General features: G+C 36.9%; 1 protein-coding gene across 2 annotated transcripts in view; it reads right to left on the bottom strand.

The window, feature by feature from the left end:
• Positions 1–21238, bottom strand: part of RhoGAP100F (Rho GTPase activating protein at 100F) — a 66669-nt gene that overhangs the window by 33366 nt on the left and 12065 nt on the right. Inside the window, exon 2 of one of the 2 annotated variants that reach the window (XM_065490893.1) lies at positions 17268–17365. In XM_065490893.1, coding sequence (XP_065346965.1) covers positions 17268–17291 — 24 coding nt within the window. In that variant the 5' untranslated portion in view covers positions 17292–17365. Of the gene's footprint in view, positions 1–2278; positions 2541–17267; positions 17366–21238 lie in introns of those variants that run through there. The other variant, XM_065490891.1, reaches the window with a different exon arrangement.

Genomic DNA, 21238 nt, shown 5'->3' with positions numbered 1-21238 from the left:
ATTTGCCGCGAATAAACAGTCGAGGCTGGGTCTTAAATTAATCCAACGTAGGCAACCGCATTCTTAAAAAATGAGCAAAAAATGTTACGCACTTCATTATTTCCTCGTGCGTTTGCTTCAACTCTTTTTTTCCTTCGTAATAAAAGTTTTTGGGTAGACTCCGGTGCTTAGCAGGCTGTTTGTTTTTATTAAGTGTAGGGAATTTTTTTAATCGGCTCGCTGAACACCGAGTTGGCTGCGCTAAATGCAATTATAATATATATTTTTTTTAATTCTCAGACGTTTTTATAGGCTCTTATGATGTAAATGAGTAATTCTCAAAGCGCAGGAAAACATTTTACATTGCAGAAAAATTATTATAAATCCAATTTAAAAATAACAGACAATTTTCAAACCCATGATGTCTGCATTTTCAGACGTTTTGACTTAATTCGATATTTTACCTGTCCAAAATTTGATTAAAAAATTTACGATAATTGCTTTAAACTCTTGTGATTTTCCTCTCCAGCTGTCATTAGTTCCTCTCTGGTAAATTTAAATCCCTTAAAATTAAGGTTTTCCTGCGCTTAAATAGTTTTTTGCCTTTTGAAGAGTCAAAAAACCATGCAAAGTCCAGAAACTTGATTTACCTTAATAAAAAGAATATTGAACTGCCTAAAAAAAATGGATTTTTTTAAAGAGACGAATTTATCAGCACGAAAAACCAAAGTAAATGTGAAAAATCGGAGTGGAAATGACATGAAATTGCAAATAGCGATATCTGTTTATAACTTTACATAAAACAATTTGTAAGAATGGCCCATTTTCTAATATTTTTCAAAATTCTAAGACTCCCTAGATTTTTTCTAGAATAAAATGATATTTTTTCCGGTCTGATTATTGAATCACAATTAAATGCAATAAAATTATCTTTTTATCCATTAGGATTTAACCTCAAATATTTATTGATAAAAATCAACTGAATTCATTAAGAAAGATTTAACAGAGAAAAAGACAAGCCTAAAAAATAAAAATATGGAAAATATATACGAAGAAAAAGTAAAATATTCTACTGTCACTCATTGTCAGGCAATTTATTGATAAATTCTACGTGTCTCCTGAAGAGCAAATTATATAATCAGATGAACCTTCCCCGCAATTTCCGCTGTGAACCTGTAGCTATAAAGCAAAATTTTGACGGTTCGCAGCTGGAGACATCAGATATATAATTAGAGGAAGAAGTGGCAGAGAGTGTCGTGGAACAATGTCTGGCTGTAGTGGCAGCAGCGGAAAAAGAAATGACAGCACTTGGCCGACTCTCTATCTCTTTCTCTCTCGTCTTTTAATTATCTGCCGCTCTCTCGCAAGCTCTCTCAAGGGCTCAATAATGGATTTTGCGCTATTTGCCGAGTCTGAGCGCTGCAATTGCGCACGCGAATTTGCATAAGACCTTTTTCCAGCAGCAGCCGACGACGAGACAAAAAAAAAATAAAACAGAGTTTCGGAGAGCAGAGCAGAGCGGACTGAAAGGAAGGGAAAGGAACGCCCACCCCTGCACGTGCTGCTCTTTTTTGATTGTCGCCAGCTGGAGGCTGCCGCTGGATGCTGGATCCATTCGAGAGAGAGCAAGGGTCCTCCATGTTTGACGATTGACTGGAGCGGCGCCGAGTGGCTTGTTTTTTCCTGTTTCCCATCGTGTTTATACGCGTTCACTCTCGACACGGGTGAATCATACTTTCGCCCCAATCGCCCACTCGGAGCAGGCAATAAAACCAGATCGGAAATTTCCTCCGAAAACAGTTCAAATTTAGATTTTGAATATTTTTTTAATTATTTGCACGGTTTTATTATGTTAATTAGGCTTTGTAGCGATTCCTATCGTCAAGATCTATGCATTGGTGGGAGAAATGTTTGTTTTAGTAGACAGAAATATGATTTTTTTCGTTGCCGTGAATTTAAGACGCAATTTATTTTTTAAATTTTCACGGTAACCTCTGTAGCTTTGAAGTCTAAATTAATAAATTGTTTTCCTTGCGAACCTTCCTTCAGGAGAAACTGAATTTAATTTTTAGTTCGATCGGCAGCAACAAATAACGGGATTAATTCATTCGGCGCGGCGTGAAAATCGATGCGTTCGGCTGTGACTGGATTTCCTGCAGCAAATATCTGCACATTTCCCCCAATTTCCCGACGGCAGCGAGCGCGGTGCCAGAAGGGAGAGCGGGTGCCGCGGTGAAAAAAAAATCGATTGCCGATGATTGGAGCGGCTGGCTGAAGGGGCCTGAGGCAGGGCACTCACCTGGTGGTTGAACATATTCCAAAATCGCGTCTCATTTTTCTTCTTCTTCTCCTTGGTGCCGCCGACCATGGTTGTGTGGCTGCTATCGTGCGAGTGTGTCTCTACTGCCGGCAGCCGCCAGCACTCATGCCGTAAGACTGGCTCGACGCTCTCTGGCCCTCTCTACGCTGTGAGTATTGATTTACCGGCCGGTGTAAGGGCTGCTGCTTGTGCTTCTGACATTTACCGCCCATGCACCGCTCGCTCGCTCGCTCGCTGCCTCCGTCCGCCGCCGGTTCCGCCGCGACCGTGTGTTTGTGTGTGTGTTTGTTTTAAAATTTTCCGAGACTATTTCAACGCCGGTCAATATCACTCACTCACTCGCCACGGCGGCGCGTTAATCACGGCCGCAAAAATTCGGAGCAGACAGAGTTTTAGGGGTGTCGAAGCAGCGATAGGCGCCGCGCGTACCGCCGCTGCCTGACCGACCGACATGCACACACTGACTGACTGAGATTCACCCTCGCCACCGCCACTGCCACCGCCGCCGCGCTGATATTGTGCTCTGGAAATCCCCCCTTCTGTAATCATTATTGCGGCTGTCATCGCAGCAGACGATTTAATTCTGCGTGTGGCCCCCAGAAGGACCGAGAGAGAGAGAGAGAGAGAGAGAGCGAGCGCCGCCCTCCTTCTTCGAGCCTCTCTCGCTCCGATCGCTGTCAAACGGCACATTATGCACGCTGCACGATGATTGATGCGATTTGGCCCTTCGATTGCCATTGTCGCCCTCGTCGGGAAGTCAAATTTTTTTGACAAAGAAACGCCGATAAGCACGAGTGACCTTTCTATCGCCTTTTTCATCCCTCAATAACCGACAGGTTTTGCAGGGCACAATTTATTTGCGCTCGTTATCACCGTGAAATTTATTTATTGGATATATTAGTTTTCGAAAGTACTAAAACGAAATTTTATTTAAAAAAAATACTTGACTGAGAGGTGAGTGATTTTAAAAAGTAATCAAAGCTCCAAATAGATTGGCTATCAGGCGTAACCCCTCCACCACGCTTAAGTTACCAATTCATGCCCCCAATCATGTGAACAAATTAAATAGAACTTCTTGCGCGACAAATAACATTTGAATCCAGTTGAGACGCTCATCTACCGACATCCTCAGCTTATAACTCACAATAGCAATTTTAATTATAATCTTAATATGAACATCGTTACATGGCATCCCAGGGAATTTTAATCATGATTAGTTGATAATTTCCGGCCTGGGCCTATATTTAAAAATTCCCTTGCGGATTAAATTTAAATTCAATTACATAAAAACACCTCATTTTAACAGAAAATATTATATTAAATAAAATGTTAAATAATAAATTATTTAATTTTAGTTGGATTTAAACAATTTAAAACTAAACTAGTTACCTAATATTACTGGTGGAATGTCTTATATGTAGGTACGTATGCTTTATGAATTGCATTTTATGTAAATATTGCAGAATTTGGGTATGCACTGTTATTTAAAGCTTAATGTAATTATGTATCTCCTGACCTTGCATGTTATTTTTTGCCAATCTTAGTACCTAATCGCATGTGTTCAAAAGAGCACATCAGCTCATCATGATTTTACAATAAATTGCAAATCTTTAGATATTTTACGGAAAATAGTATAAACAATGACCAAATTATTGATATCAAAATTTTTGTTTTTGGAAAGAACTCCAAAACGGATACATTTTTCCTTCATCTCTTTTAGTTATTTGCAAATTTCCTGATTTGTTTTAAAATTTGGAAAATACAGGTCATATTATACACAAAAAAAGATCGTCCCAAATTTCTTTCCACTAGTTTGTAACTCAGTTGGAGCATTTCTCTCTTTTAAAACTTGCTAATTTTTCTGTATCTGACAATGAGAAAATCATTGTTGAGCAAAGCCAGATTTTCCGTTGGCATTGTAAAAAGCGAAAACATAAAACTGCCTTTTAAACGGCAGATTACACGAAAACCATAGAAAATCCATCCCGGCAGCAGCTCACAGTGCACGTCTTTTCCTCCCAATTTATCGGTTTGCATGAAAAAAAATTTTTTTTTTAAAGAACCGCACCTCTTTTCTGATCCTATTAAAGCCGCTTCACTTTAAACATACGATTTATTATATTCTCAAGAAATAATGGGAGTGAGTTAGAAGTATGAAATAGGCGCGGAGTGAGCCATAAACGGTGCAACTTAATCTTGAGCGACGAGGGTGGATGGTTGCGGCTCTTCGCAAGGCGGGGGAGCGAAATGAAATCCGAAATCAATGGTCTGTGAAGAAATGAGCAGCGGAAAGAGAGAGAGAAAGAAAAAGAAGGAAGGCACAGATGTTTATTTACGAGCCAGCCTATCGAGCCATGCACCCACCAACCCACCCACCCTCTCGAATCCGCCTTCTCAACGCGAAAGGAAAGGATTTTACTTTTCGGCCAAGCGCGATCTTTTTCCTTGTTGCACCGGCACGCGAGCGTGACGTCACTTTGATTCACGAGACAGCCGCCCTGACAGCCGAAACTGCTGAAATTCAAATCACCGCGCCGATCGCACCGACCGATACCCCAGTGATTACGATTGCCTCACCCTTAGTCTGAATCTGAACAGGATAGAATCTAACACTCACTTTGCCCATCCAATTCAGTTCGGCTTGATTTGTAGCATTTTTTAACCTTTTTATCTTTCATTTGTACGTTTTTCTAGATTTTTTATTCATAAATAAGTGACCTTTTAAAAATATTTGACACTGTAGTTATAATAAATAATATAATAAAAAATCTCCTAGACTTGATTCATAAAAATATTTATCAATTTATTGAAAGTTCTCTGCAGTTCTAGATTTACAGTATTTAATTAAATAAATTTGACGAAAATTCACCAGTGGTCGAAGCGACCAACAGATGGCGCCACCGTATACATTGTAATACATTTCATTTTAAGGCATTTCCGCTGCGATTTAAGACTCAATCCTGCCACTGTGCGTTCTTCACTTAATATGCTTTATTTTGACGTGCTGAAAACCAAAATTGGTTGAGCCAATCGCCGTAGAATCGTGACATGCTATTTATTTAAACATTAAGTTTTTCCAACGTTTCTTCGGCGAATGACTAGACTGATTTTGGTTTTCAGCATGTCAAAATAAAGCATATCAAGTGAAGAATGCACATCAGTAGCAGGATTGAATCTGAAATCACAGAAGAAGTGCCTTAAAATGAAATTTATTACAAAGTATACGGTGGCGCCATCTGTTGGTGGCTTCGAATACTAAGAGTTTATGCAACTGGTGAATCGGCTATAATTCAACCATAAACGTTCATCGCCTGTGTGTGAATGTATAAAATCGGTCTACCAAAAGTAAAAGATATATTTTCAATTTTAAATAACATTTTTTCAATTTTTAAATATTTTTCAAACAACAACAATTAATTTACGCCTGGTTTAATTTATTGCCATTATAACAACAATTAAGCCGTATCATTCAATAATCTGCGGAATAGAATTTGAGCAGTTATCTCGCTTAAGCCAGTAACGAGCTTCGAATTTCCGAAAAACCGTTAGCTGATTGTGAGCTAAAACTGGCTTCGAAATTCCAAATTCGATTTTAAAGTGGAAAATTAATTTTTGGCCTTGCCCTTACCTTAAATACCTTCTGAAAATTGCAAAAAAAATCAAAATTTTGTCCGATTGTTATTTTATTTTCTAAGAAACTTAACTCCAAAGTTTTCATGCAAATCAAGCAGAGAGCACTGTCACCTTTTGTAAAACAACGAATTTATTTCGTCAGAATGAAAATTCAGCTCATAAAATTGGATGGATCGCAATGAATGAAAGGGAAATCAAGCAGAAAAACATTGAAAAATAATTGTTTAGTTTTCTAGATATTCTGCAAAATCTGAAATTTAATTGATACTAATCCTGATTCGATTATCACACCTTGTTTAGTCAAATTCAAATATATTTTATTCTATCATGGTCAAATATTGTGCCAGCTAGAACATTTCGATGCATTTTACTTCAAACTAAAATCACTAAAATATTCAATCCACAATGTTCCTTGATGTAGTTCACAAAACTGCTGAAATCCCCAATAAATATGTCGAAGTTGTTGCGGCAATTTATTATATACTTTCTTGGTATCATCACATCTGGGCTTTGAGAGCACAGGTTCGTTGAGGTGGAGGGCACAACCAGTTCTTTTTTAATTCAGAATAACACAATTCAAAATTATAACAATTGTTGTAATTGTTTGTCAAAACCGTCAAATTGGAAAAAATAAAAGAAAAAATATGATGTTTTTCAAAAATTTAAATTAAAAACAAAAAGTCTGTCCAATTTCCATCAATTTTTCCCGTTCCGCTGGAGGCATTCAACATTTTTCTTCTCTAAAGAGCGGCTCGGGTCGGCAATCAATTTTGAACGGCGTATATAATTACGTATTATGCAAAAGAGGGTTGTGCCGATTTGACCCTGCAGCGGCGTTGGTGGCCGGGGGTTTATTCGCAAAGTGGGTCAAACGATGTGCAACATGCAGCTCTTGTGTTGGAGACGAGAGGGTCGTTGACCGCTCTCTCGGTGCTGCCGCTCTGGGCGCACGCGAGCGAACGGTGCAGAAAATGCACCTCTTGCGCGGCCCGGCTGGCTGATTGGCCCGTGCGCGCGTTTACTACATCCCCCATTGAATAATTGATGCGCGGCGTAGTAAACGCGGCGCATCTAATTATCGATCAACCGCAATGACATCTTCCACGCCGCACGTCAAATATTTATTTATTTATTTATTTAACGAGCCCGACTCAACTCACTCTGCGAAATAATCGCCGAGCAGAAGGAAAGGAAAGAAAGAGCCGCGTGTCTGTTGTGAATATCTGATGTGAAAGCAATTATTATTGACAAGCGTTCAGGAAAACGTCTCACGCGAAGAATCGTGTGTTACGAAAACACAATTTTTGCGGGTTAGTTTAAAAAAGTCAAAAGGAAATATTTTCTGCAGGATTGTGATTTTGGTTTAATTTTAAGAACGTCTTTGACGAAGTTTCTGAGCACACCAATCGATTCTTGAGGGTCGAATTAGGTAGAGTGAACATATTTCCGAGCAAAAAGTGCAGCGCGACGTGCGTAGCACAAAAAGAACTTTTTTCCCGCCAAAAATATGACCCTATAAGTGAGAAATGCGCATGCGTCAGAGCTGGCACACGCCAACCGCCGGATGCGTCTCTCCTCGGCCACACCAGCTCTGAAGCATGCGCAATTCTCACCTATACGTTCATATTGTTTTGGCGGGAAAAAGGTTATTTTTGTGCTACGCCCGTCGCGCTGCACTTTTTGGTCAGCAAAAATATCGATTTTACCTAATTTGACCCTCAAGAATCGAGTGGTGTGCTCAAAAACTTCGTCAAAGACGGTCTTTAAAAGCGAAATAAGTTAAATTTCTCATAACGAACTAACATTCCAAAAAATTAGCTGAATTTTTGTCAATTTTAGCCGGAAAATTATTATTCTTCAAAAATAAATGATTAAATTTATGAAAATTAACTGAGTATAAACTTTTCATGGCTTTAAACTCAAGGTTTTGATGCGATAAAATATAAAAATTGACACAAAGAACGCTAGTTTCGACTTAATTTGATTAAAACCAAAAAGTCACCCCTGTAGACTCCCTGAAGGATAGATAATCAATTCCAACCCTCAAAACAGTGATTAATTAATTATTATTTATATTCGATAGACAGGCATGATAGCCTTCACTGTCCGAAAAGCATTTAAAAACAAAAATTCCCACGGAACCACGCAAAATTGCGCATTTCAAACATGCTTTTGGCGTGTAGCTCTAACCAGCCTTCCTCGCTACACATTCAAAAGCGGTTTTTGAGTGGTGCGTACTGCAGTAAAAAATATTTTCCAGGCGCTTCTCGATTGGGACCGAGGAAAATTAACATGGCAGCACAAAAAGCGCGAGCAGTGTTTTTGCTTGTGGACGTGCACATCGTTTTACGCTCAAAGCCTCAAACAAAACGTAAAACCGCTCCCGACGAATTGCGAAAAAAAATTAACAGCTAAACAGCATGATGGAGTTTACACAGTAATTCAGAATACGTTTTTAATACAAGCCGCAGCTTAAAATGCTGGCGATAATAATAAAAAACACTAACAATTTAGTTTATATTATCTACACTGTAAATAAAATTATGCGTTTTTTTAAAAAAAAAGTCTTAAATTATGTTTGTCACTTTACTTGCATCAAATAAAGCTCAATATAGATTGAAAAAGAGCAAATAATTTTCTAATCTTGGGTTGAAGCAAAACACTGTGAACTGTGATATGCTTCTCACATCATGAGACTCGTCTTTTGAGCTTGTCTCTTTCAGGCTTTCCTTTTGTGTAATACTGAGTGAAGCATGTTCCTAGTAAGACTCGGCTCTTTCCGCTTGGAGCACCGTAATCTCACGCCAGCCAGTCTAGACAATAAATCCTTTCATTTGACGTCGTGCTTATAACCAAGAGATCGTCCCTTGTAAGACAGAGACGCTAGTCAACATCAAATATCCGTGCTCATATCCTAAACCGGCGTCTTTTGGCTGTTTTTACTGAACCAACAAATTAAATCAGTTACTTTTTATTAGGATTTTTTAACCATCGTTCTTGAAAGGGAAAAATAGTTGCTTTTTTACATTTATTTGCAAGAAAAATTCCAGCGAAAGATGAGGCTATATTATGTGACTATTTTTTTATATCAAACATTTTTTAATAATTTATTTGTTTTAATTTTTAAAATTAGATAACTTTTAGTGAAAATCTCTGGAAAAGTTTCATAAATGCGTGTTTTACAGATCAATTTACTACACAAAATTTGTGTAAAATCCCAAGATTTGCAAAAATTGAAAAATAAAAGGTGTTTTTAATAGAATTTTTTTGAAAATAAAAGCGAACACCGATCTGAAAATTTCATAAAAGCTCACTTGAGCCTTAAGAGAATTTATTTAAATTTTTGTTATGTTTTTAAAAACTTTGAAAATTTCAAAATTCAAAAGACGTCGGTGTTTGTAGAAGAGATTTGGTATGTAGTCTGCAATTTTTAAATTTTTGTCGTACCTATATTTTTTTAATTTTTTTGAATGTTGTTGGGGACACATCAAGGTGTCGTAGTCACCAGGTCTCGAGAAAAAAATGTGCTGCCTTTATCGGATAATCAGGGAGAAATCTGGTTTCAAACTCGTTTTTTTTCTCTAAATGAGAAAAGATTGAAACCCAAAAGATATGAACTATCCAAAAATTCTCCATTTTTCGTTCTCTTTTTAAATAGAAAGTGGTGATTTTTATTGCTAAAAAATAGTGTCTTTTCATTTTCATGAGTAAAATTGAATTCAGTTTTCATTCATAATGAAATGATGAAATTCCAGGAAATTTAATTAAAAGGTATCTGGTTGGAGGCACTCAAAACAACCCTTTTACCAAACGGGAAAGTTTCAATCAGCAGTCGGAAAACACTCGAGGCCGTCGAGTAAGTGCCGTGAAGGCGTAGGGGCGGACATGCGTGCGCTGCTGACGAAAAATTTGATTTTGAGAGTGTACGCGTCGTATATACACGAATTCGGTTTTAACGGGGGCGACGCCAACAACTTTGCTGTTGAGTAAAGAGGCAAAGTTTGTTTATGCGCGCATCTGCAACAAATCAAATTAGAAAATCGCTCTTGAAGCAGGTCGGCAACTTCCTTCCTTCCTTCCCTCCCGCCGCTGTTAACGTGGGACGAAAAAATTGCAGCTAAGCGAGTTTGCCCAAATTTCCCGCTTGATTTATTCAGCAGAGCAGCTGCTCCCACGCGTTTCTGCCTAAAACTGCTCTAGCTGGGCCGCAATCATTTTTCAATAAAGCCGTTTTCTTTCTGCGCACTTTTCTGTCTCGTGTTGGCTTTAAAACAGGCGGGGGGACGCCTGCTTTGTCTGAAAATTTTTGGTTAAATTATGTTTGAGAAATTAGTCTATAAATTAAAATTTAAATACAAATGATGGCGGTATTTAAGCTTGTCAATTTTGTGGGGAAAGGTTAAATCACAGAGAGGTTTACAAGACAAGTATTTTCTCTTTTAGATTTTTCTCGGAAACTAGTTAAGCTGGACGTTTTCGACGATCGTTGATTCAAAATGTTCTGCAGCTAATACTTTGGTTATTAATTTTGTTTTAAACGTAAAGTACTGCTGAAGTACAGTCCAAGAAAGTGTTACTTTATTTTTTCCTCGGAATTTTTACTTTATTTAATTTCAAGTTTCAAATTTAAATTAAAAAAAGAATTTTTTATGTTAGATTAATATTTTTAATTGTTAATCATTAAATGACCATAAAGATTAATGGTATTTTTATTAGCACTTTAGATGGAAATGTGGAATATTTAAAGAACAGTGAACACCACAGTTTTATAGCGTTCTAAAACTACTACTTTTGACTCTGGACGTTCTCATATTTTTACAGTATAATTAGAACCCCGAAATTAATGGTTTGCTGTTTTTGATACTCTGAAAGTTACAGCCCGAGATTTCGCGGAGACGATATTTGATATTTGCAAAAAAATTTTAAAGATGGTAATCAAATTTCTCAACTATGGAAGATTTTAGACTACTTTGTAGGTTTTTTATAAGTTGGGAAAATCCAAAATTGCACGTTATGACCTTTGAACTTGTCCAATAGCCTTTAAAATGGTTTTCATTCGATGGGCCTTGACAAGCGAATTACAAATAATTCGCACAATTTTAAATTTTACCTCCACATTTTCCCCAAAATGTCCCTTAAACCTGCAAAAATAAATTTTGCATGTTTTTTTATGATTCTCAATTTGTGGAGACTATTACTGGTGTGAACTTCATTGCTTTCTCGAAATTTTCAATTATTTGATGAGCCTTAAAATTTCAAAAACCTAAAATTAAGCTAATTTGTGTGATAAAAATTTAAAATTTAATTTTCACAGCCAGCATTTTTGCCGATTTAAACAATTCTCATGATATTATCAGATCTTTTATCTTTTGTAATGTGAATATATTGGCATTTTTTTTAAGACATGAACTAAAATAAAATAGCAAAAGCTCGTTAAGCAGCCATGCGATTCAGACAAATTCTTTTCGGACAAAATAGACAGGGCGGAGAGAGATAGAGAAAAAAGTTCCATTTCGCGATACTCCATCCGCGTGCTCTCTGGCTATTTATCTTTGCGCAAAAGGTAAAGCGCGCGCTCGCTCGCATGATAAATGGCCGGACCCTTCTTTCATCGGGCGCACATAGGCAGCCTTTTTGCCAGCATTTTTATCTGCTGCGTGGCAATTAGACATCCGCGCACTGCCGAGCGAAATTCATAAAAAAAACCTCTTTTCTCTCTGCTTTAAACTCACTCGGCTCCGCCAGCATTTCTTTATTTACTCTGCGTGGCGGCGCGGAAACCGCCTTTGTTTTTCCTCCGCTTTTATTTTCGCTCGCTCGCGAGCAGTGAGTGAGTGTGTGTGTGTCGCGGTAATTTAGAGACGCACGCGTTTGAAAAGTGAGATTCAAAGAAGAGCAGGAAGGAAGGAATGTCTTTTTTCCCCGACAACGGAGGCACAAAAGGGTGCGAAAAATCCGGTAAAGAGCGCGTATAATGCTACCCTCTTTGTCGCAGAAACAAGGCCGATTAACAAAAACAACCGCTTTTGAGAGCTAGAAAATACAAGAAAAAATTTAGTTCGCCCGGGAAACGTGCTACAATGGCGTTTAATCTTTTTATTATATTCCCGTTCGTTCATTCGTTCGCTTGCTTGTTGCAGCAGACGCTATATAGAGAGCTCTCGGCCTGGAAGTTTGTTTTTTTCCTGCTCTTTTTGCATTTTTCATGCCCCGCCGCAATTCGCTGATACGGACAAGTTTGCAGCGCTGCCTGAAAAAGTATAGATATAGAGAGAGAGTGTGTGTGTGTGCGAGTTTTCTGAGCGGCCGGAAAGCGTTTAATGGATCAATGTGTGCGGCCGCGGAAAAATGGGAAAGTGTTGATGCCGGTGCCACCTAGCTCGGCGCCACGCAATTATTACCGACCCAACTCTCACCGCTTTCCGGTAAATCAAGAATGGCCATTTCCTTCGTTTCCTCTTCTGTTCAAATCCAGTCACGCTCTAATTCCTGTTTTCCGCTGCCGGTTTTTGAGGGGACAAGATCTTATTTTCGTCTTGAACCCAATATTTCTTTATATTTTCCTCTTGATTTTATTAATGTTTCTTCTTAGAACTGGAATCAAAGAAAATTCTAAAATTCGTAACGGAACTTTCCACTAGAAATACCCAGTTTTGAGTTGTTTTTTTACAAACCGTGAGGTAAAAAAGCTTAAAGTTATTTTGTTTGAATAATTTCTTCAACAAGTGAACCATACATCATTATTTAATTACTAAGCCAACACTGGTTAAAATTATTACTTAACATATTTTAATTTTTAAATAAATAAGCTTTATTAGAATAAAAATCTTTTTTCAGTATTACTTTTAAAAATTCACTGATGTATTGGTTTAAATATTTGTAATTTTGTTTAAAAATTCGGCATGAACTCAGTCTAAATATACTATTGTGGGTCCAAATGACACATTATACATATTTATACTAAAAAATTATAAATAAGGAAATATAACTCTTTTTAATATGACCATATAATCATCAAATTCCTCGTTATCATTTCTACAAGATCGAAATACGTTACAAAGGCGTGGGCACAATATTAGCGTGCAGTTTTATTTGATGAGCTCTATGAAGTCTGTTGGACTAATAAAAAGAAATTGGAAAAATATAAAAGTTAAAAATTTGTGTCGAAAAAATAAAAACCATCAAAATTTGTCCACTTAAGCTTTATTTTAAAGCTAAAAACGAATTTCAGGATAATCAACCCCTGAAAATGTAATATTTTTGTCAATGAAGTTGTTAGCAAAGAATGGGCTTGAAACCCATCTAAATCACTTTTAAAATCCCGGTAAAACACAGCCAAACACCGTTTAAAAGCTTTTTCTAACTAGAATTTGTAGAGTAAGTTTAAGCCTCAATTTTCTCAGGGGACATTTTCTAACCACATTTGGTTTGAACGTTTTTGACCAATTTCTTTCGCAAGAATTTCACAACAAAATATTTATTGACCTGTGATCAGCTATATTTGGCATAAAAATAAATGTTTTGGCGTTGTTTCAGCACATATTTGAGAAAGTAAATAATACAAACAAAATACTCAAATTTAATCATTGATTAAAATTATCTGACGTTTAACAGATTGCTATTTCTATTTTTCTTTTAGTTGAAAATTATTGAGAAATTTGTTAAAATGAGAATCTATACAGCACAACAACTGACAACATTTTTGTATTGTAGGCTCTGGCAAGACAAGTGGTTCATCAAAGTAAAAAGAGTGAGTTTTTTACACTTTCTTTGAAGTATAGTCTCTGAAATTTGTGAAAATGCGCAAGTTTTTCCAGCTTGCCATTTAAATTTGCGAGAAAATCGGCTCTTAAGTTTGCTAATCAGTGGTGAGCATTGTCTCCCTGTTGAAAATCAGGATTTATTACGCTAGAAGGGAAATAATCTACCTCATATCATAATTTGGAATTGAAATAACGCGAAAAAATCGTTAATATTTTAAAAATACTCGGTCAAATCTAAAATTTTACTGTTACTGGTCATGATTTCTGATGATTTAATTATTTCTCATTGTTTGTATGCTTTTTAAATTTCGATAAATGTCTGAGTAAAAATATATTTCATCCTCGCCATCATACAAAAGAACCGATAAATACTGTGTCAAATTTGTCCAAAGCTGAATATGATCGGAATGAACATGTCTTGAGCGTTGAACCGCACACGATTCGCTTTGGAGAAGCTGTGAAGTCAAACAGTGTGCGAAGTTGCAATATTCTTGGCTAAGTCGGAGCGCAAATACATTTTGTCGGCGCCACGCGTTTGATCCTTCCTCCGCCCGCTGGGCCCGCAGCGTCGCGCGGATATTATTGAAATTGCCAGCCGCAAATCTCGCCCGGGGCCTTCTCTCTCTCTCTCTCTCTCTCTCTCTCTCTCTCTCTCTCTCTCTCTCTCTCTCTCTCTCTCTCTCTCTCTCTCACACACACTCTCTCATCGAGCACACAACTTTCTCCGAGCAAAAATTGGCCAGAAATGTCTCTCTCCCAGTGCGTTGGCTCCTTTGGCACGGGGCGTTTGCTCGCCTGCCTCCATCCTCTCGCAAAGAGAGAGAGATGTGGAGGATTCGCATGGAAACTTGCGCTCAAGTGGTGGTTGTTCGCCGCGATTTTCGCACACGCTCGCATGCTGGCTGCCTTTGTAGACAGACGCAATTTATGTTCCGCAGACGAGTTGTGTTCCAGCATCCAGACTCACTCCGCATTAGTTTGCGCTCATGCACTGCAGTTGAACAAGTAGTAGTCTGTTTTCTCCTTCCATTTTTTGTTTTATTCGTGGAGAGAAATTTCTGTAAAGAAATATTTTAAGCTTCAAGGAATCAACGTATATTTCGGTTAAAGGAGGGTAGAGCAGTTATTTAAATAGCATGTTGTTTAGAGCTAGCATTAATTGCGATACAATTTCTTATTTTTAGATAAATTCAAGTATATTTGAATAATTGCCTTAACTGAATCTCCTATTTAACAATATTTTTTTAAATTTAAGAGTACTACGTAAGCAAATAAGATTTCACAATTTGTGATTTTGGACACAATTGTGGTGCTACGACTAAAATATATATCTAAATAAATTTGTTGAACAACTAATAAACCTAAAAAAATATATTACATTGTTAATTTTTAATTTTATACAAGAAAATCTTAAATAAAATTTTTTTAAACAAATTAATTAACACTATTTAAAAAAAGCTGTTTGCTATTTATATTTTTTTTCTATAGGTTAAAATTAATAATTATTTTAAATTAAAAAGTTTAATATTTAAAAACTGTATTTTGTTTTCTCAAAAATTGGTTATATTTACAAGCGGTATTAAATCTCCCTTTCTACAGAGAGATTTCATATTACTTCATTTATTTTGAGATGGGTGACCCCCTGATAGCGGATAACTGGCGGAAACTCCACTTCCCAATAACCTCTATTCTTCTATAATGGGCTCAAAGGCCTCATTGGAAGAAGCCCTGTCCAGAAAAGGACCAGCTCGTGTCCACACCGGGGTCTTTTTATGGAAACGCTAGTCAAATTATAGTTGAAATGAAATTGGAGGGTAGAAATCATTGTTTAAATTTAAGTCAAAATCCTTGCCCTAACAAGATAAAGAAGTTATCTATCTTTAAATATGCCTATAGGACTCGAAGCCATTTATAATATGTTTCAAAAGTAAATTAAAAATTAAATAAACCATTTAATAGTACTATATAGTAAAATATAGTTTAAATACCATTTAAAAATATTATTTTTTGTTAAATAGAAGTGAAATTAAAGAAATGGATGGGATATTGGTGTGCTAAAAAGTCGATACAGATTTTCAGATAAGTTTTTTCCACAGATTTCATGCTTCCCCAAGGAGGAACAGTCGAATAGTTATAGTCTCCCTCACGTATAACGGCAAATAAAAAATGTAACACGGACGTTTTGCGAAATTGCTTTATTCCCTTGCCACCATTTAAACAATAATTGATGCCTCGCTCAAAAACTGTAAATCTATAACTCAATAGCCACGTACCGTGGCTCAGATAGCAGCAGAAGAAATATATTTCAAGTTGAAATGTTTCATAATTATATTTTACTGGTATTTGAGCTAATCGATTATTTTAAAATTCATTGGTGTTTTTTTCCAACCAATATAATAAAAAAATTAATATATATTTATCAATTTTAGATAGATGGTGATTTATTCAGCTGAACGGGCGCAAAATCTTTCAAAGAACAAGTTCCAGGTTTTAACTGTTCTAAAGGTTTTAAATCCGTCTTCAGCTCTTGGCAAAGCTAAAAATCTTCAAAATATCCTGTAAATTTTTTTAAAATTTTATCATAAAAAATTTACCGGCAGTTTAAGGAAATTTCAATTTTTTAAAATCACTGTGCTCTAGTATGACAATCTTAAATGGTTATTTGCAAGGGATTGGAAAATTGGCACTAATTTTAAAATAGAAAATAAGAAATAAAATAATATTTTTTATAAAATTTGAACTTATTTTTGAAAAATTTGTAACTTCTTTTAATGAATTTAATATTATGTCAATTTTTTAATTTCCCTCAAAGTTTAAGCTTGAAAGCAAGGTCTTTTCCGGAATTTAGAGGATTGATACTGCAAAAGCCTGAAAAATGCTTGTTGCCAATGCATAAACTCGTCCCTTAGGATTCAGTTAAAGCCTAAATTGAAGAAGCACTGTAATTTTTTTGTAGAAAATTGGCTGGAAAGTTACCGTGCTTTTCAAATGGTAATGGCTTTCTCCTTACTTGAAATCCGATTTAGTTTCAAAACCAAGAGTTTCCCCAATAAGTGGAATACACCGTTGGACAGATCTCGACGAGAGGAATCGGAATATGCCAAGAAAATGTGGTCAAGCGCTGCAAATTTTGGAGGAAATTGGCAAAATTTGAATTTTTACTGTAAGAAGGTCCTTTTTTTACTATAGCAAATTGTTGGACAAATTGTTTATCGATCAATTGTTTATGGCATCCAACAATTCAAATAATTTTTCAATTATCATTCTACTTTAAACAGTGCGTGCCTTCTATAAAATATTATGAGAATTTTCTTCCTGATTTTCAATTTAACGTATCTTATTAGAATCAGCTAAAATTAAAAATGTTCCCTCTTACAGATTTCATCCAAGCTGCGATTTCCAGGGTCTGTCAAACCAGAGTTTTCCCCTTTTTTTCGAATATTTGCCTGGGTTATATCAATCAAGTAGGAGCGAAACCTGACGCCGGCCGGGTCGTCGGTCGTCGGCTCGGGCGGTTCGATTGCGAGGGTGAAAGGGGGCGAAGGAGAGAAGAGCAGCAGAGCACGACTCACCTTTCTCCTGCCACAGCACAGCATTGCGGTCGCCACTTGCTTGCCTCTGCCTGGTCTGGGCGCACTCGTCGCGGCCTGCTCATCCTTCTCGCTTCAGCCTGCAAGCAAGCAACACACGCAGCACGTGGCCGCATCAAATCTACAGCGCGCGTCTCGTTACAAACGACGCCGCCGGCCGGCCGGCCGGCTTGCCGGCCTGCCGGGGCCACCGGCGCCGTTTTTACGACCGCCGCGGCGTCCCGATTTATTGGGCAAGCGGCCAAAAACGAGCCTGCCCGCCCGCCCGGCCGCACGCAGCCGCAAAATCAGCCGCACACTCTCTCGTGCTTTTTGTCTTTCCGTTTCATTTATCAAAGGCGCCACCGAGAGGGGTACAACGCTCCAGTTTTTGCTTTTTCATACCCGCTGGACACGAACAAAGGGAATGGCTTCATACTGCCTCGTTTTTCCTGCAATATTAACACGGAGTTTCAAAGTGAGGCGTGTATTTTGGGACACAGGAGTTTCAAACCGAGTAAAGCAAATTTTTAATCTTTCTGTCGTTTTTCACTGGACAAATTTTTGATTGGTTTTTTTATCCAGGGAGTATTTAATTAAATTTATGGTTAGATAATTCTGCGGGTCAGATCAAAACGAGTATAAGGGCTGTACTGGAATTAATTTAATTTCCTTTATTTGTATTACACAGCGGTACAAAAATCGAAGCTTCTCCATTTCTGTCCGCGTATTTACAAATGAGTCTCAAACAACAAAATATTAATAACAATAAATAGAAGAAACATAGGGTAAACATTTCGTTATGTTTGTGTCGCAAGCGAGTGTTTGTGATTAATTTGAAAAAACCAGAATAAAGCAGGGATTTTTTATATTGCGAATATCGTGTAGCTCGGGAATTTCAGTTAATTAGCTCTGTTTGTGGGAAGAGGTCCATCAACCGTGATATTCTCACTATGAAAATATCATCTTTATTTTGAGGTTAGATGATCAAAATATGAATTTAAAATAAAATTTAGTTTCTAGTTCAAATGATTAATAAAAATTGGATTTTTTTTATAATTTAACAGAATTTTCATACAGTCTGTTTTGTTAATGACAGATCCAGTATTCTAAAATCGGTTGGTTCTTTTCGGCTGGATTTTTATACATTGCAAAATCTGCAGAAACTGCTTAAAATCAAATAAATACGGTTTTATGGCCAAAATGAAATAAATTTGAGCATGGTTTTCCTCACCAAAAAACTACTAAATCTTCAAACTATGCGAACAAAAATCTACGATTTGCTTAGAAATTGTGATTTTCCTCTCAAACTGTCAATGTTTTCCCACTGGAAAAATTTGAAGTTCAGTTTTCTGACCCTCCGTGTTTAATTTTGTATTGTTTTTGGCTGGATTTTCGCTCCAAAATTTTATAATATTTCCTATTAAATTTCCGAGAGCGACTCTTTTAGCCTGAAGAACATAAATACGCAATAAATGATTTATTTTCTCCCTTAAAATGCCCGCAAATTGATTCAAGAATTAAAATTATTTATTGCCCCAATTGTTTCAATAGTTTTATTCAGCATTTTTTGAATGAAGCTCTTATATAGGCTAGGGAGGATTTCTTATTTGCTCTGTTGCTGATAATTTGACAACAAATCATTGAATTCTTCATTGAAATATGTCTACTTGAAAACTCTTGAACCCAAATTCAAATTGAACAGATTTAAAACTGGAAATTTTTGCAATAGTTTTCCTGACTTGTAAAAGCGTTTGATAAACATTATTTAATTTAAGTTTTTTAATTATTTTTCGATTTACTTTTTAATTTCTGGCTTTTAAAATGACTAAAATTTATTTTTATAACTTTTGAAACCCTACAATTGGGAAATTTAGTTTTCTTGTCGTGTAAAACTGGTATATTAAATATTCAAGTCCACTCTTAGAATTAAGATAATGTCTTACAGACAAATTGGAGGCACGATCCTTTAAGGCAGTCTATTGAAATATCTGAAAATTGTAAATTAATATTAGCTCTATATTCTTAAATCTTAAATAATTTTTTTTTAAATTGTGGGGTGTACAGGACATTTTTTATTTTGAAAGTATTGAGTTTTTTTCCAACTTTTTGGATATGCAATTTCATACCAGGTATGCATAAGATTCTTCTCATCAAATTTAAGGGCATCTCGGTTAAGTTCAAGGGTCCATTTTTTGAAAATTTAGGGTATTTTACGTTATTTTCACTTAGAAACGATATTTAAAAAATATGAAAATCCCCTCAAGAGCTTTCTTGAGACACTTGCTAATTTAGAGATGTGCTCACTTTCGTTTTCGAAAAATTCCATCATAAAAATTCAAAAGGTTCCCAGTGTTTGGAAAATTTGACCACCGCTTAACTTTTACACACAGTTAAAAAACAGTGTGTGGTCTTTTCTGACCTTCCCTAATGAACGGTAGGGTTTAGGAGGTGCTAATTTGGCATGTCATGAAAATAATGACTAAAATTCCACCAAAATTGATTTTATCTGCTCAATTTGAAGCGAACACACACACACATCCCCTTTAAAGGTGCACTGCACGTTATGACAGCAGGGCTAGGAAAGCAACCAAGCGAGTGGATGAATTTCCAGCCGAAGAATTGACTCGTCCATGCGTGGAGGGAGGAAAGTGCAGCTGCAAATGCCGCGAGACCAGGCAGGCAGGCATAAATCGATCGCCGCGGCAACTGGATGCGTTTGTTTGCGACTACACACGCACTCACTCACGCACGCACGGAGTTGAGTTGGATATCTAATCTCGGATCGTCGTCCAAATCAAACAAGAATCGTTGCTGGTGCGCGCAATCAAACGGCATTTCCTCCAGAGTGCCCCGGAATGGAATCTAACCTTTTTATATGCATTATTTGCACTCGACGCCGCGCCAGAGGCGTAAATGAGATTTTTCTCGAGAGCTTTTTGCTTTTGATGCTGAGAGAGCAGCGAGCGCATAAAATTTTTAAGCACCTATGCCTTGCCTCTCTCTCTCTCCGCCCGACAACTCTTCCCTCCGCCAACGAGCCGGCGAGATTCGTAATCGAACCAACGACTCTAGCACTGCGAACTGCGAACTCGCCATGTACACGTGCCAGACGCCCCGGCATCTTGAATCTTATTTAGTGACGCAGACCTGAACTCTCTTTTATGTTTAATGCCCTTCATAATTGCGTTCTGCCCTTCGCAGAGACAGCAGTTGGACGGGAGATTGCTCGCAAATCACTCCTTTCCCCTTTTTCCTGAAGATAATTAGTTTTTTCTTCACTTGTCAAACGATCTTAGAGAAAAATGTCTTTCTCAAGTGACAAATACGAAATTCATCATATTATTACAAAAAAATGGAAGCCATGGCCGGCATGTCGTGTGAACACAAGGCCGATTTCTAGTTCTGGTCAATGAACAAAAATTCAGAATGTATTTGGGACAATTTAAAAAGCTGCTTCTGAATTAATTTTCAGTCGTTTTCTTTGCAAGAAGAGAGAAAATGTAAATGTAATGCAAAAATCATCCACAGAGACGCTCGAGCTCGTATTACAGCATAGATAGAGTGCCTTTAAAAATGAAAATATGATAATAATTTTAATATTTTGTTGCATGGAATTTTATTTTGTAAATTAGAGGCAAAATTTGATTAATTCGTAGAAGTCAGTAGGCATTTAGGATATTTCATCTCCACCAATTTTCGCAGGAGGTTGGAGTTGGTATGCACCCCCTAAACCCTTCGGCTAGTAGAGGTTGAGATGAGTCTAAATAACGGTGTGCAGTTTGGTTAGAATTTGAGATTTGGCGGTGACGATATTTGTAAAAATTGAAAACTTTTAGGTTTTTATATATATTTAAATTTGGAATTTTACGAAAACGGAAGGGATCATCACTCGAAAATTGTCCCCCTTTCGAAATTATAAAATATGATAATTGTTTTAGAAATGATGAAAAATCACTATATTTTAATACATA

Source organism: Cloeon dipterum, chromosome 4 (assembly GCF_949628265.1).
Source record: "Cloeon dipterum chromosome 4, ieCloDipt1.1, whole genome shotgun sequence".
Taxonomy (NCBI): domain Eukaryota; kingdom Metazoa; phylum Arthropoda; class Insecta; order Ephemeroptera; family Baetidae; genus Cloeon; species Cloeon dipterum.
This window is presented reverse-complemented; position numbering and strand designations above follow the sequence as displayed.